The sequence below is a fragment of the Bidens hawaiensis genome, unplaced genomic scaffold (genome assembly GCF_021521415.1).
Source record: "Bidens hawaiensis isolate Kalapana, Puna unplaced genomic scaffold, B.hawaiensis_p1.1 tig00005897_1, whole genome shotgun sequence".
Taxonomy (NCBI): Eukaryota; Viridiplantae; Streptophyta; class Magnoliopsida; order Asterales; family Asteraceae; genus Bidens; species Bidens hawaiensis.
In genome coordinates, this window is record NW_027491387.1 from 249,944 (window position 1) to 264,498 (window position 14,555).

Below are 14,555 nucleotides of genomic sequence, written 5' to 3' on the forward strand. Positions count from 1 at the left end.
TCCAAGTTAAACTCTAAACTATCGTGAGTCTGATTAATATAACATAGTTTGGTCATAATAGAAACGTAACTCTTCGAAAACAAAGAGTAACATTTGGTTTCAAAAATTTTATATTTTATTATTTGTGTAGAGGAATAATAGGTATAGAAATCCCACTTGCTCTCTTATCATTCAGAAAAGAGTATTAAACCCTAGCAGGCTACTACTTCTCCTCTAGCCATTTCATCAACGACCGAACAAAGTAGGCGATTTATTAACGCAATCGGATCTTTCAATTTCAAGTGAATGTGTTTTGTATACTTTGATTGATTTTGTGCTCTCATCTATAATAATTATTTGCATTTGCAGATGACAGAGCTCAAGCTTCTAATTGCTACCGATGAGACGCCGCCACTGTCGGTGCTTTCGGTGGCACGGCTGGCGGCTGTTTCCATCACCCTTCATCCCACTCTCACCGCCGCCTCGCCGCCACACCTTCTTCTCACCAACGGGTATGAATACCATTTTATCCAAATTCACAGTATTAGGTTTAAGTGTGTTTCTAAACCATTTAGCTTTAATCTTTTTAACCCAAGTAGGAGTAGGACCGACCCATAACCAAATTAACCGCGATATAATAATCGTTACCATGCTGTTCACGAGTCGAGCCAATGAGGCAGCTCGAGCTCGAGCTTCAAGTTAAACGAGTCTGAGATTGAGCCAAAGAGCCGAGCCGACAGGTCGTTTCAAATCAAGTCTTTTTAGCCAGTATTATTCGAGCGAGCTACGAGCCACGAGTTTTTTGAGCAGCCCTTACCAAAAGCCGGTGGACGGTTAAAGGATTTTCTGAAAACTTACAATAGTGGGTTGGTTATGGGTAACGGGGTTTTCATACCCGTCAAAACCTAACGATTGTATGTATGCTTTTTAATGTTATAGATTATATCTACTTTTTTACTGTTATGTTAGGAATAATTATATATTCCTTGGTTTAAAAGTTTCGACCCCAAACTCAATTATATTGTTTTGGCTATTTCTAGCTAGACTCAAATTCACGATTAATCGACCAAAAATCGAAACCGCCATAACCGATCAGTTATGGTTATGATTGTATTCTAACCGACACATCACAGTTATGGTTATGCTTTTGAGCCAAAACCGACCCATGCACAACTCTAGTCAGAAGTAGGAATAACTGACATAAAGAATTTTGTATGATGCTTGACTGCTTGAGGTGTTGATGTTAATAATCATGGCAAAAGATTAATACTGATATTTTTGTTATAGGACGAAGCTACATGGAACTAATGTAGTTATTCGGTATCTTGGTCGAATATCAACAACTATTCCCAACTTGTACCAGCGAGATGCATTGGAAACCACACAGGTACACATTATTTATTTTTTTAGTTTTAAGCAGAATAATGTTGATGATCTTCTTTTACTGTGCTTTTGTTTCAAAGGTTATCAATTTCCTTTGTTGATTTGTTTAGATTGATGAGTGGCTAGAGTATGCATCTATTTTTGCTTCTGGTTCTGAATACGAGGGAGCGTGCAAGTATGTTGATGGTTATTTGCTGCACCGCACTTTCTTGGTTGGCCAAAGTTTATCAGTTGCAGATATTGTTGTATGGTCATACCTTGCAGGTAAATGTTAATAGTTTGATCCCCTAATGCATCAATAACAAATTAGTATATATTAATATAATCGTTTATGGGAGGTTTAAATGTTGAGCTTAACAAGCTAAAATGTGCTTAAAACTTGGCTAAAATGTTGAGCTTGCGCTCGGCTTGCAAAAAGCTAAAATGTGCTTTAAAAAGCTTGTGGCTTGTCGAGCCAGCTCATTTAATTAGATAAAAGTTTATATTTTTAAAAATGAATGTATATAAAAAGAAAATTACATTACTTTTGACATATTAATGCATAACTAATAAATTACATGTTTATATATATCAAAATTTGGATTATAATTTATATATTTTTGTTTTGGGCTTTAATTTAAACAAGCTGACGGGCCAGCTAAACGCGTGAGTCAATGAGCGGAGCTTACTTTGGTTTGTTTGTTTTAGCAAGCTGTAATGCCAAGCACAAGCTCTACTTATAAAAAGCTTGAGCCGGCTTGTGGCTCGTTGAGCCAGCTCGTTTATTAACCTTTTCTTTTAATATTTTTACAGAAAAAATATTATCTTTTACATATTCAGAATGCATAATTAATAAACTACAAACTTTATATCTTATATATACATTAAAATTTGGGTTATTGTTTATATATATATTAAAAATTTAGGCTTTAATTTAAACAAGCCGACGAGTGAGCCAACACGCTAGTTAAACGAGCCTAATGACTGAACTAGCGAGCGAAGCTTACTTTAGCTGGGGCTCGGCTCGGCTTAGCTCGTTGACATATAAGCCGATTTCAAGTGAGCGTTTTTTAGCAAAGCGCAAGCTTTTTGAAAACAATGCTAAATGGTTTATCATGTTCAGGGGCTGGTAAAAGATGGGAAAGCTTAATGAAGTCAAAGAAATACCAAAATCTAGCAAGGTGGTACACCACGATTTCAACAGAGCATGCGTCTGTCTTGAATCAACTAACCGCACCATTTACAAAGAAAAAAGACTCAGCACCTGTTAAATCAAAAGAAACTGAAAACTCAAGTTCCAACAAACAGATTGTTTCAAACCGACCCGAAGTCGACTTGCCTGAAGCAGAAATGGGCAAAGTTGTTTTGCGGTTTGCACCCGAACCAAGCGGTTATCTCCACATCGGCCATTCAAAAGCCGCTTTAATGAACCAATATTTCGCTCAACGGTACAACGGGAAAGTAATTGTGCGGTTTGATGACACAAATCCTGCTAAGGAAAGCAACGAGTTTGTTGAAAATCTGTTAATCGATATCAAAACATTAGGTATTAACTATGAAAAAGTCACGTATACGTCCGATTACTTCCCACAACTCATGCAAATGGCGGAAAAGTTGATTAAAGAAGGAAAAGCGTATATCGATGATACGCCACGTGAGCAAATGCAGAAAGAACGAATGGATGGTATAGATTCAAAGTGCAGAAACAACACCGTTGATGAAAATATGAAATTATGGAAAGAAATGATTTCGGGATCTGAAAGAGGATTACAATGTTGCTTAAGAGGAAAGTTAGACATGCAAGATCCAAATAAGTCGCTTCGGGACCCTGTTTATTACCGTTGTAACCCAATCCCGCATCATAGAATCGGGTCGAAGTATAAAATATACCCGACATATGATTTTGCGTGCCCGTTTGTGGATTCGATTGAAGGTATTACACACGCGCTTCGATCTAGTGAGTATCATGATAGGAATGCTCAGTATTATAGGATTCAAGAAGACATGGGGCTTCGGAAGGTTCATATATATGAGTTTAGTCGGTTAAATATGGTTTATACGCTTCTTAGCAAACGGAAGCTTCTATGGTTTGTTCAGAATGGGAAAGTTGATGGATGGGATGATGCTCGGTTTCCAACTGTTCAAGGGATTGTGCGTAGAGGTCTGCAAATTGAGGCATTGATACAGTTTATTCTTGAACAAGTAAGCATTTTTAAACATTATTATTATTTGAAGCTAGCTGTTTCGTTTATATTGGCATGAATGTATGATGGCAACCTGTATGGCTGTTAGTTATTTTTACAGGTTTTGGGTGCATTTTTAAACTCTTTTTACATAATTAATTATTGTTTTTATTTTAACTTGAAAAACTCTGCTATTACTATAATGATTTTTATTTTCACGTCTTTTTACATCATTATTTAATGTTTTTATTTTATTTGAAAAACCCTGCAATTACTATAATGATATTATTTTGGAATAAAATGGAGGTCAGATTCGTTATTATTACTATAATGATACTAGTTTGAAATTAAATGGAGATCAGATTCGTTATTATAAGTTCACCTGGTCAACTTCTGACTTATATGACCTTTCCCCTTATCCTTTTTTTCCTGTTGGGGTCAAAACTAGGGGTTAAACGAGTCGAGCCGAACCTGAGTTCGACTTGTTTTAAAGCTTAATTTAAGGCTTGAGCTTGTTTAAGCCCGGCTTGATTTACAACCCTAGTCAAAACAACTCAAATCCCCTAAAAAATTTTAGAACTTCTAATTGAACTTAAGGCAACTTAAATTTTCAGAAATGCATTCATTTGATGTTTGCATGGCTAGTATTAGTATGTTGTTTTAAACTTGAATAATTTAATTGATATACAACTTTTTTTATACAAACCATTTTCTTATAAGTTAATTTACCTTTTTTGGTTGTTGGAGCTTACATTTATTTTAATCACATATTCATAGGGGGCATCAAAGAATCTAAATCTGATGGAATGGGATAAGCTCTGGAACATCAACAAGAAAATAATCGATCCTGTTTGTCCGAGACACACTGCAATCCTCGAACAAGGTCGTGTTTTGTTGACTTTGACCAACGGGCCCGAGAAGCCATTTGTACACGTGGTGCCGAAGCATAAGAAATATGAGGGTGCGGGTGAGAAGGCTACAACCTTTACAAAACGGATATGGATAGAACAAGCTGATGCAATGGCCATATCAGTTGATGAGGAAATTACATTAATGGATTGGGGAAATGCAATAATTAAAAAAGTCAACAAAAGTGAAGATGGAAGTGTGAGTGAGTTGGTTGGTGTTTTGCATCTTGAAGGATCGGTTAAGACCACAAAACTTAAACTTACCTGGTTACCTGAGATTGATGAACTTGTTCCAACAACTCTTGTTGAGTTTGGCTACCTAATCACCAAAAAGAAGGTATATTAAATATTCTTTATTGTGTTCTTTGAATCCTATAAATAATTATGTTAAATATGATTATGAAAATGTTAGTAAAATAATTATTTGAAGTAATTTAGGAGCTTGTATATACTTGAGTATGCTATGATTGTTAGATCACATATAATATTATTTTGAAGATTTTGCTACCGTCTATTACTTGGTAGCAGTTAAAAATAATTTAATTTAACACATTTTTATGTGAATGAGTTGTCATACACTATTTGTATGAGTTCTTTGTTCTTCACACACATTTACGCATACGTATATACACAAATACACATTTTGTCGAATAAAAAGTTTCATTAAACTCATGGGTATTTTAACCTCTTAGCTACATTTATTTAAAGATTCGGATTAAATAGTTATAATATTATTTTTTGTAATACTTATCACATGCAAGTACAAGAAACATTAATGGGTTGACTCGTTTAGAAAAACTCGATGTCTTTCGTAATGTTATAACTTGTTTGTTAATATGATCCAGCTGGACGAAGATGAGGACTTTATTGATGTGGTAAACCCGAATACTAAGAAAGAGATTGCAGCATTTGGGGATGCAAATATGAGAAACTTGAAGCGCGGAGACATATTGCAGCTTGAGAGGAAAGGCTACTTCAGATGCGATGTTCCTTTTATCAGGCCTTCAAAGCCTGTTGTGCTCTATTCTATTCCAGATGGCAGGCAAGTTGCAAAGGCGTAGCTGATTTTATTTTAATCTACGGTTAGTAGTGTTTTTGTGTGATTTTGGGATGTTGTTAAGGCTGACATTAGCTATTGACTATTGGTCACTTTTATATTTATATGAAGATTTTGGGACTTATTATAGGCGTTGATGTGGTTTTATGTTTATGACAACGGTTTATGCGTTTAAACGAGAAACATGAAATGATTACAAACCAAATGAACCATTTTAGCCTTTAGGTAATATTTCATTGGATGGTTAGATCTTCTCTCTTTTCGCTTCATGAAGTGTATCCGCGGTTTCAAAACGTCGTTTAAAACTTTAAATTGAACATAAATACATAATAACTTGTCTTGCTTGCAGTCATGTAAGACATCTGCAAAATTGTACCATCTATGGTGCTTGTGTCGGCCATTTTAACTTGCGAAACTAAACGTGTCATGGGGTTGATTATTTTTAACTTGTTTAATTAAACTAAATGATGCTAAAAAGGGGTATGTAATTATTGTAAAATTACATGTTTTTATAAGGGTTACGTACACCGTTTCATGCGTTCGATAAGCTAACCGGTAACGACATACAAAACAAAATGAGTGAAACATGTGAAAACCCAAATATAGTTTAGCAAGTCTTATTTCTAAGCCTGGCTCAAGTAAATTGGGTATTATATTTATTTTTCCTTTTCACATTTTCTCATATTAACAAAAACTACACTTCAAAATTAAAAAATGAAAAGAAAAAAAGAAAAGGTTTTACTCTTAAAAGGTTTTCCTGTCTCCATGAGAATACATAATAAGGGAACAAGAATGATCAAAATATAACTTTTAAAAAGAAGTGAAGAAAACCTTAGTGCATGACATCTAATTGTATTGTGACATGTGATGGACCTTGTAGATTTAAAAAGAAAATCATATAAATCCTTGTTCATTGTTGGAGGTTATTGGTTTGATTCTATGGCTTCACATTCACACCTTCACCAAATTTGTCATCTCCACTAGTCAATATCCACTACAGCTCCGGCCTTCACCCCATCTCTGGCAACCTGACTAGCCTACCCGTTGAAAAAATATCTTTGTTATGCCACTGCCACTATGTGAGACTTGTGTTTTCAGGACCATACTAGGAATCACAAACACCACAAGTCCAATTGAGCAATTTTGACCCGATTAAAAAAACATAATCTGGTCACCCAAATCGTCATTAAAAAAAAAGTTATATAGTTTTGTGTTGTTTCTAAATTGTTCCCGCCATTGGAAAGGAAATGGAATGGAGGCTGAGTGGAAACCCTCTGAAGACGTTCGCTCGATCAGTGACGTCTCTGGCACGCATCGGCAATGACCTCACTCTCCAAGCTTCACCTTCACAGGTTCATTATCATTATTATTATTATTATTATTATTATTATTATTATTATTATTATCTCTGCTAGGGTTTATTTGTTTGTTTATGCGGTTGTTATTCATTCATCTAACCTAATTTTAGATTACTTTTGTTACTTGTTCCATTTAACCCTAGTCTTTTAACTAGGCCTCTTTGCTATACTTGAACTTATAGTCACTCAATTCATATTCAACCTCACTTCATATAATATAATGGTATGATTAAAACAAAGCTCACTTACAATGTCAGTTTCTAATAGTGATTAATATACACAGTGTTGTAATTATCCCTATTAGGTGCCTGTTACTCGCTACCGGTTCAATTTCACCTAATCGCCCCCTAAAATCACTACTGGTCAAAATCAGTCAAAATTGGTCTTATATTGGTCAAAATCATTGAAGTATTTGAAACATTTTATATAAATTTGTGTGTGTGTGTATTAATAGTTTTGAAAAGTTACATATAGAATGCGAATCCTAGTAGTCCCTATAAATCGCTACTTGGTAACCCAACGCCCGACTAGTGCCTATAGTGAGTTCTACAACACTGAATAGTGAATATACTTGTTTACTGGTTTACATTATTATCATTTTATTCTGAATTAGCTAACAGTTATCTTGTGTGTCAGTTAGCTTTGCACACTCTTAACTCTTCAAGGTCTGCATATCAATCCATCATACTAAAGCCTTCCTTCTTTGATACGTATACTGTTACCGCATCCCAAGTACAATGCAGCGTGCTTTTAAAGGTATAGTTATAAATCTATGTATGTACTTATATCTATGCGTGTGTGTGCTTTATTATATTTACTTGATTGTGTGCAGGCCATTTGTTCTGTTCTTAGGACACCATTAACAAGTATCGATTATTTAAGTGTGATGTTACCTGATCCTGATGCATCTAAAGTACAGTGGACTTTGAATTGCTACAATGGTGAACATTTTTTTCCCATTTTTGTATTGTGGCAATGTGTTATAACTAAAAGAAAGTTTTGAATTTGGGGCAAACCGATCACTTAAGGTGGTCATATGCTGATGAGATTTTGAACTTGCACATAGTGCTATGGTAGAACATCGGTTGCATTATTATTATTGAACTAATTCTGTAATCATCTGTACACACTGAGTATTTTAAAAAAAGTTAACAAAAAACCTGGACAGAAAGTATTCCGAGTCAACCCAACACATTTTGACTACTGAAATTTCATTATGCATTTTGGTAGTCTGGTAGATAGGCATGTAAATGAACTGAACGTTCAATGAACCGCCTGGCAGGAAGTTTGATTATTTAATTAATTAATGAACGAATGTGAACACATGTCTTTGTGATTTGTTCAGGTATGCAAAAATCATACTGGATTACATGCAATGTTGAAGAAGATGTGCAACAGCTATCTCTTGATAGAAGAAGACTTCCAAGCAGCTTTGTAGTGAGACCGCGTGATCTCAACCGATTGCTTTCTAATTTTCAGTCAACTCTTCAAGAAATAACTGTCATTGCAACGGAGCCCACATCTGAGGATGAAGTTGGAGGAAAAGCTGTGGAACTTAGAAGCTATATTGACCCTGCTAAAGGTAACTTAACCTACAAAGTTATTTCTGACTAGCTATTTCATGGAGGTCACAAAATGGCTTTAAAACTATATATTTTATTACTTTTGTAAGTCATCAGTGTGCCGAATATGATTGTAGCTACTATATTTTTCATTAGTAATTTAGTTATTTGGAAAGACGATTATAAGGTTTTTTTGCATCAAAATTAGGTCTGCTCAAAAAGCTCTTGTAAACAAGCTGAATCTAATTTTATATAGTAACTATCAGGCCCGGCTCCGAAAAAGCAAAAAAAGTTTTGGGCTGAAGGCGTAGTTTTTTTTTGCCCTAATTAAAAAGGTGTATTTTGTTGGTTTAAACAATTAAATTTTATATAGGTTTACTTGTTTATAATTTGGGTTGTGTAAAAATTTTTTGTATAAAATAAGGATTAAACATGTCTTAAATGAGACTTGAACACATAACCTTTTGGTTGAGGGTAATACACATTTGCCACTAGACCAAGCTAGTGGTCATGTAATTAGGTTTAAACATTAAATATACATATTTTTTTAATGAAAATAAATATAATTTTCTTTTAAAAAAAAAATTTCGGGCCTAATGGGGTGTCGGGCCTGTGGCCGTCGACCACCCCGCCACCCCTATGGGCCGGCCCTGATAACTATAATAGTAATAATAATAATTTTAATAGTAGTAATAATAACATATAAATATACTGTAAAAAACCTTAAAATAATACATATAATTTTTTATTCTACCTCTTGATCTATATAAAATATTAATAAGAACCAAAATAGTACATATGTGTATGTTAAAAGTTTGTTTTTTTTGTCTTTTTATATATCAATGTATAAAAAAGTTTAAAACACGAAACAAAGAAACTAACGACCTGGCTCGAGTTTGACTTTTCAGCTCGATAAAATAAACGAGTCAAGCCGAGCTGGCTCGTTTAAGTTTGTGCTCAAGCCCAAGCCTAACCTGGCCTGCCCTTTTTTAGAGCCCTACTCAAAATACACTATGGTCGAGCTTCTAGCCGCTTGACCAGCTTGTTTTAGGCTATTTTTTCCATTTACTTCGTTGACCACGTAAAAGTAAAGCATAGCCACAGTCGACCAATTTTTTTAGTAAATGACTAATAAATGATTAATTTTTTTTATTTGTGTTTGTAGAAAATGATTCGTCATTACACACTCAGTTGTGGATAGATCCTTCTGAAGAGTTTGTGCAGTATAAACATACAGGAGACCCTGTTGATGTAACCTTTGGTGTCAAGGAATTGAAGGTACTGTAAGATATAATAAGTTTCTTGATCCATTTTTGTTTCTCAAGGCTAATAGTTACATGAGTTAAGTTGCATATAAATGTGGCAATTTTAACTCATTTACATATTAATGGGTCAATTTGAGTTATATTTGTCTCTAGAGATTAAGCTAAAAAAATTAGCTAAACAGGAAATGGCTTGAAGTTTTGTTAAAGCGTATTTTAATGAGTTAAGAACCCTTCAATAGTTAATTAAAAAGATTTGTAATAGTTTTTGATATTTAATATAAAAATATATTCTTTATTTCTGTTTGTTATTTAAAAAATGATTTAAAACCTTTTATATTTTAACATTGTGATTAATGGTGTATTAATATTTGTTATCTATTTGAATATCATACACTGACTATTTGAGATTCATTTATATGCAACCATTTGACAATTCACAGGCATTTCTATCATTTTGTGAGGGATGTGAAGTTGACATACACTTGTACTTTGAGAAAGCTGGCGAGTAAGAAAGCTTATTATTTACTTACCCATGTAGCTCTTGTTATAATAAATGTTGAAATTAAATAGAATTTGATTTAATGTGATGGTTTTTTTGTATGCGTGCTACTCAGGCCTATTTTGATGGCACCAAAGTTTGTAGATGATGCTTCTGTTTCAAACTTTGACGCGACTTTGGTACTTGCAACCATGCTGGTCTCTCAGCTACATGCCACAACAACTTCACCCGAACCTGTACCCGAACCTGCACCCGAACCATCTAAAAACATTGGTTCAGAGCATCCTTCTGATCACACCAGAATTTGGTCAGAACTTTCTGGTATACTTTCTTCTTTTCTCTTTTATAAACTTATCACCCATCGATATATGACTTGTGTTAACAACATATTTAACATGATAATAAAATGCAAAACAGCGTGTGTGACTAAAAGTGCAAATGTGCCTAGTGCTCGTGTGCACGTGGAAAGAGATCTGAATACAAATGATAATGGAAATATTCAGAGGATTAGCCCAATGCATACATCTAAAGATGGACCAGATGGAAGAAACGCTACCACCACCGTGTATCCTAAATTGCCATGCTTGACTTTGTTTGGTTCGATATTGGTTTGGTTTCGGTTTTGGTTATTTTGGTTTTACCATTTGGGCAATACCAATCCCTAATGAATTTGGCCTTAAATTTTTCTTTTTTGTAATTAATAAATTTGGTTTTTGTGAAAACGTAAAACGAAACCGTCGGTTTTTGGTTGGGTTTGGTTATTTTGTTTTTTTTTTCAGTTACGGAACGGTTTTTTCGGCTTTAATTACATGCAGAACCAAAACTGAACTGAAAATATGGTTTTATGAAAACATAAAACAAAACCGTCTGTTCTTGTTTTGGGTTCCGTTATTTTGCTTTCGTTTTAATTACATGCAAAACCGAAGATTAACCGAAAATTTGGTTTTTATGAAAACATAAAACGCAACTGTCAAATCTTGTCTGGGTTTGTTTGTTTTTTTTTTGGTTTTTTCAGTTACGGATTGTCTTTTTCGGTTTTTTGCACACCCTGACTTGATGTCCTCCAATGTATATTTTTCTTTGGAAAAGCAAGGCGTATTTTTATTCTAAATTATTTTTATTAGTGAATGTAGATTCTTATTGTTATTATTCATAACTGCATAAGTAATTAAAGAAAATGGACAGTGTTTGTGGTTCAGTAAAAACTCTAGGCCCATTTTGACCGACATTAAATTATATATATATTTTCTAATGATTATTACTAATAATTTATTAGCATAGTCAAGTTTTAAATTGTGTAATTATCTTATTAATTAAAGAGGGATTTATCTTTTGAATAATTTTTCTTGACTCGATATTAGCCACCAGGCGATGCAAACAGAACACGAGCATGAAGATGAAGCTCGCGGTTAGTCACAGTCATGGATTGAATTTTTTATAACTCTTTATCATTTTACAGCACCTAATATTAACTAGTTTTTATCTTATTTTATTTGCAGATAGGAGGGTTGATATCAATGATCATGCTGCTGCTGTTTCACAGCACCATCTCAGTAACTGGGTTGAAGATGATGATGATGATGATGATGATGAGACGGATGATGATTCAGAACCATATGTTCAGGCAACACCACCATATTGCGAGTAACAGAGTTTTTGTAATGTCATTCGTAACCAAACATATAAATTACTATGATGTTACGGTGTTTGTTTAGCTTATCCTTTATGAAAGACCAGTTAATAACATGACATAGTCAAAAGTAATACATGCAATGATAAATAACTAGGTTTGTTAAAATCATATGAAATAATCATATTTTTTTCCGAAAGTAAAATTTCTATTACTTTTCCGGATTTGAACTTGGGACTTTTAAGTGTTTAAAAATTTTGTGTATCTATCATTGGATTAGACCACCACCGCTTATATTAAAACCAACTGGTATTTGTTTTGTCAACTATAATTTTAATATAAGAGTCTAAAAGGTGAGAAACTAAACTGGAGGCTTGTTAATCCAAGAAAAAAAGATAGATTATGTAAGTTTATGGCAAACAACTAAATAACAATAGTTTCTCGAGTACAATTGCTCGTATGTATTGGAGTTGATTATTTGAAAATCCAATTCTAACCAAAAGTGTTTCTATATTTCATTCTTTTATTAACATAAACAATTTTAGCTTAGGTAATTAATTAAACAGATAAAATCAAGTAGTAGGTAGATTAGTCTTAGTGATCTTGGCTTAGTGAGTCCTTTCTTCAGTGATGAACTGTTGGCGGGGGCTCGGCGGGAAGAGGATTGTACCGTGAGAAAAGCAAGGAGGTCAACCTCTTTCAAATATACAACATGGATTTTGGCAATGCAATGTAGTTGGACTCTCATGTTGATCCGAACGAATCATCCAATAAAAAGTTATTCTATGTACCAATCCTTACATCTCCTACTACCGGTGGGGTGACAGCTAGTTTTGGTATGTTGGAGGATATCATTATTGCTGAACCCAATGCCTACATTGCCTTCAGAAAAATCATTACGCTCTTCAATATACAAATAAGTGGTAAAATATGATAAACAAACTTGCAATTAGTCAAAAATATATAACTAAACAAAAAATTCTCTCTTTTTCATCATCAATCAAATCACTTTTTGCAACTCATGTTTCTATTTTATTATCAGTTCTGTTATAGTTTATGTTTTTTTTCTTTTTCTTATCACTGAATAGAATATGACTTAAATCTCTTGTATTTTTCGAAAAAAGTGATTCGATTGATAGGATTTAGTATAATATGATGTGATTAATGATATTGATATTCAAATATTTCTTCTTAGAGCATATTAATTTGACCCCATAAGCGAGACCACCACCTAATAACATGCTGAGATGGAGAGTTTCATGGTACGTTGTCACATGGTAGAATAAAGTTTTAGGGAACAAACTTGGATCCAACCATTTAAGATAACATTCACAATCACCACAAATGCCATTAGGAAAGATAACCATAGTGCCACGAAGCACCTAGAATCTATTTATTAACTTGTAAGGGACATAAAAAACCAACTTTGTTTAGAAAAATGAATTCAATTACAATTTATAAGCTCAAGATATAGGGTGTGTTTGGGATTGCTTATTTAAGTCAAAAACAATTTTTTGTTAAAATGAGTTATTAACTTATTAATTTTTTAAAAGGAACTTTTGAAAAAGTGTTTGGATTAGCTGGGAAAGCAAAAATAACATAAAAAAACAGTCTCTTTTTTAAAAGGAGTGTAATGAGTTTTGAGGGGTATAATAAGTAAATCAAACACAATAAGTTAATAATAAGTTAATAAGTTATCAATTAATCAAGCCATGTATATTCCACCGCATAGCACGCTATCGGTAAGGTCAGGGGAGGGTGGGATGTAGGCAAGTCTTTCCTCTATCCGTGTGAATAGAGATACTGCTTCCAGAGAAACCCACAGCTCTCTGGAAGCAGCCTTGTAAGAATAAATATATGGATATATCTAACTATCTATATAAATATCTACCATAAAATCTTAGGTGTCGCTCTCAGGTTGCTCCGCACCCCATTTAGAACCACCAGATTACTTGATTTTGAAATGATGAGTTCTCATTGATTTAACCCATTTTCACGGGTATGGTCTTTGAATGGGTTTGAAGACCCGAATCACTCAAATGGGTTATATCATATAACCTCAAATATACCTCTCTTCACTCTACAAGCCCTAGCAACGCTTCAACCCTGTGAAACAGGTTGTAGTCGGCGATTAGGATTACAGGGAAGGCCTACTGTTGTCAAAAATCCCTATTTTAGTTCCATTTCATCACACAATCGATTATTTCATCATCCTCTTCCAACGCGCGTGGTTACAAGGCGTTATAATCTCCCTACCTTCTACCATGGATACCAACGACGGAACAAGTGTTTTTGAACTCTTAGCCTCTCGCGATGTTCTAAATCGCCACTGGAAATTAGTTAAATACTACTAACTCTAGAAACTTCTGGGAATTTTATGTTATTTATAATTAGGTTATTATATTTTGAATTCTACATTTTTTGGTTGAATTGATGATTGTTGGAGGATGTGTTATTGTGTTGACAAGGTTTGATTTTAAAGAATTGAAGAGGATGGTAGTTACAGTGATGATGGGTTTTTTTTACGCCCACCAGGTGTTCAACGTTATGCCTGACTCAGATTCAGATCATTTTTTGAGGGTTGTTCTAATTCTGGGGCTGGGTATGATTATTGGGCTGGGAGTTTCGATGGTGTTGATACTGTTGGGTTTTAACAAGATTATCAAAGTGATAAAATCCCTATTTTACCAAAAACGCAGCGGATATAAAAGTTTTAAATCTTTTTAATATGATATGTATAAAACCAATTTTA

The 14,555-nt window shown here is 34.0% G+C and overlaps 2 protein-coding genes across 3 annotated transcripts; both read left to right on the forward strand.

The window, feature by feature from the left end:
* The first annotated feature begins 267 nt into the window (after positions 1-267).
* Positions 268-5,621, forward strand: LOC143631000 (glutamate--tRNA ligase, cytoplasmic-like). Of its 2 annotated transcripts, none has more exons than XM_077099870.1 (7): positions 268-287; positions 349-491; positions 1,267-1,366; positions 1,473-1,626; positions 2,465-3,543; positions 4,302-4,769; positions 5,278-5,621. In XM_077099870.1, exons 2-7 carry the CDS (start codon positions 349-351, stop codon positions 5,491-5,493), a joined length of 2,160 nt encoding a protein of 719 aa, XP_076955985.1. In that variant the 5' UTR covers positions 268-287; the 3' UTR covers positions 5,494-5,621. The 2 variants fall into 2 exon arrangements, with proteins under 2 accessions (XP_076955985.1, XP_076955984.1); XM_077099869.1 differs by having other exon boundaries at positions 268-281.
* Positions 5,622-6,736: 1,115 nt separating this feature from the next.
* Positions 6,737-11,854, forward strand: LOC143630994 (uncharacterized). Its single transcript, XM_077099864.1, has 9 exons — positions 6,737-6,841; positions 7,484-7,603; positions 7,680-7,788; positions 8,193-8,429; positions 9,575-9,687; positions 10,115-10,179; positions 10,289-10,738; positions 11,535-11,581; positions 11,673-11,854. The coding sequence occupies exons 1-9, from the start codon at positions 6,737-6,739 to the stop codon at positions 11,819-11,821; spliced, it is 1,395 nt and encodes a 464-aa protein (XP_076955979.1). The 3' UTR covers positions 11,822-11,854.
* The last annotated feature ends 2,701 nt before the right edge of the window (positions 11,855-14,555 follow it).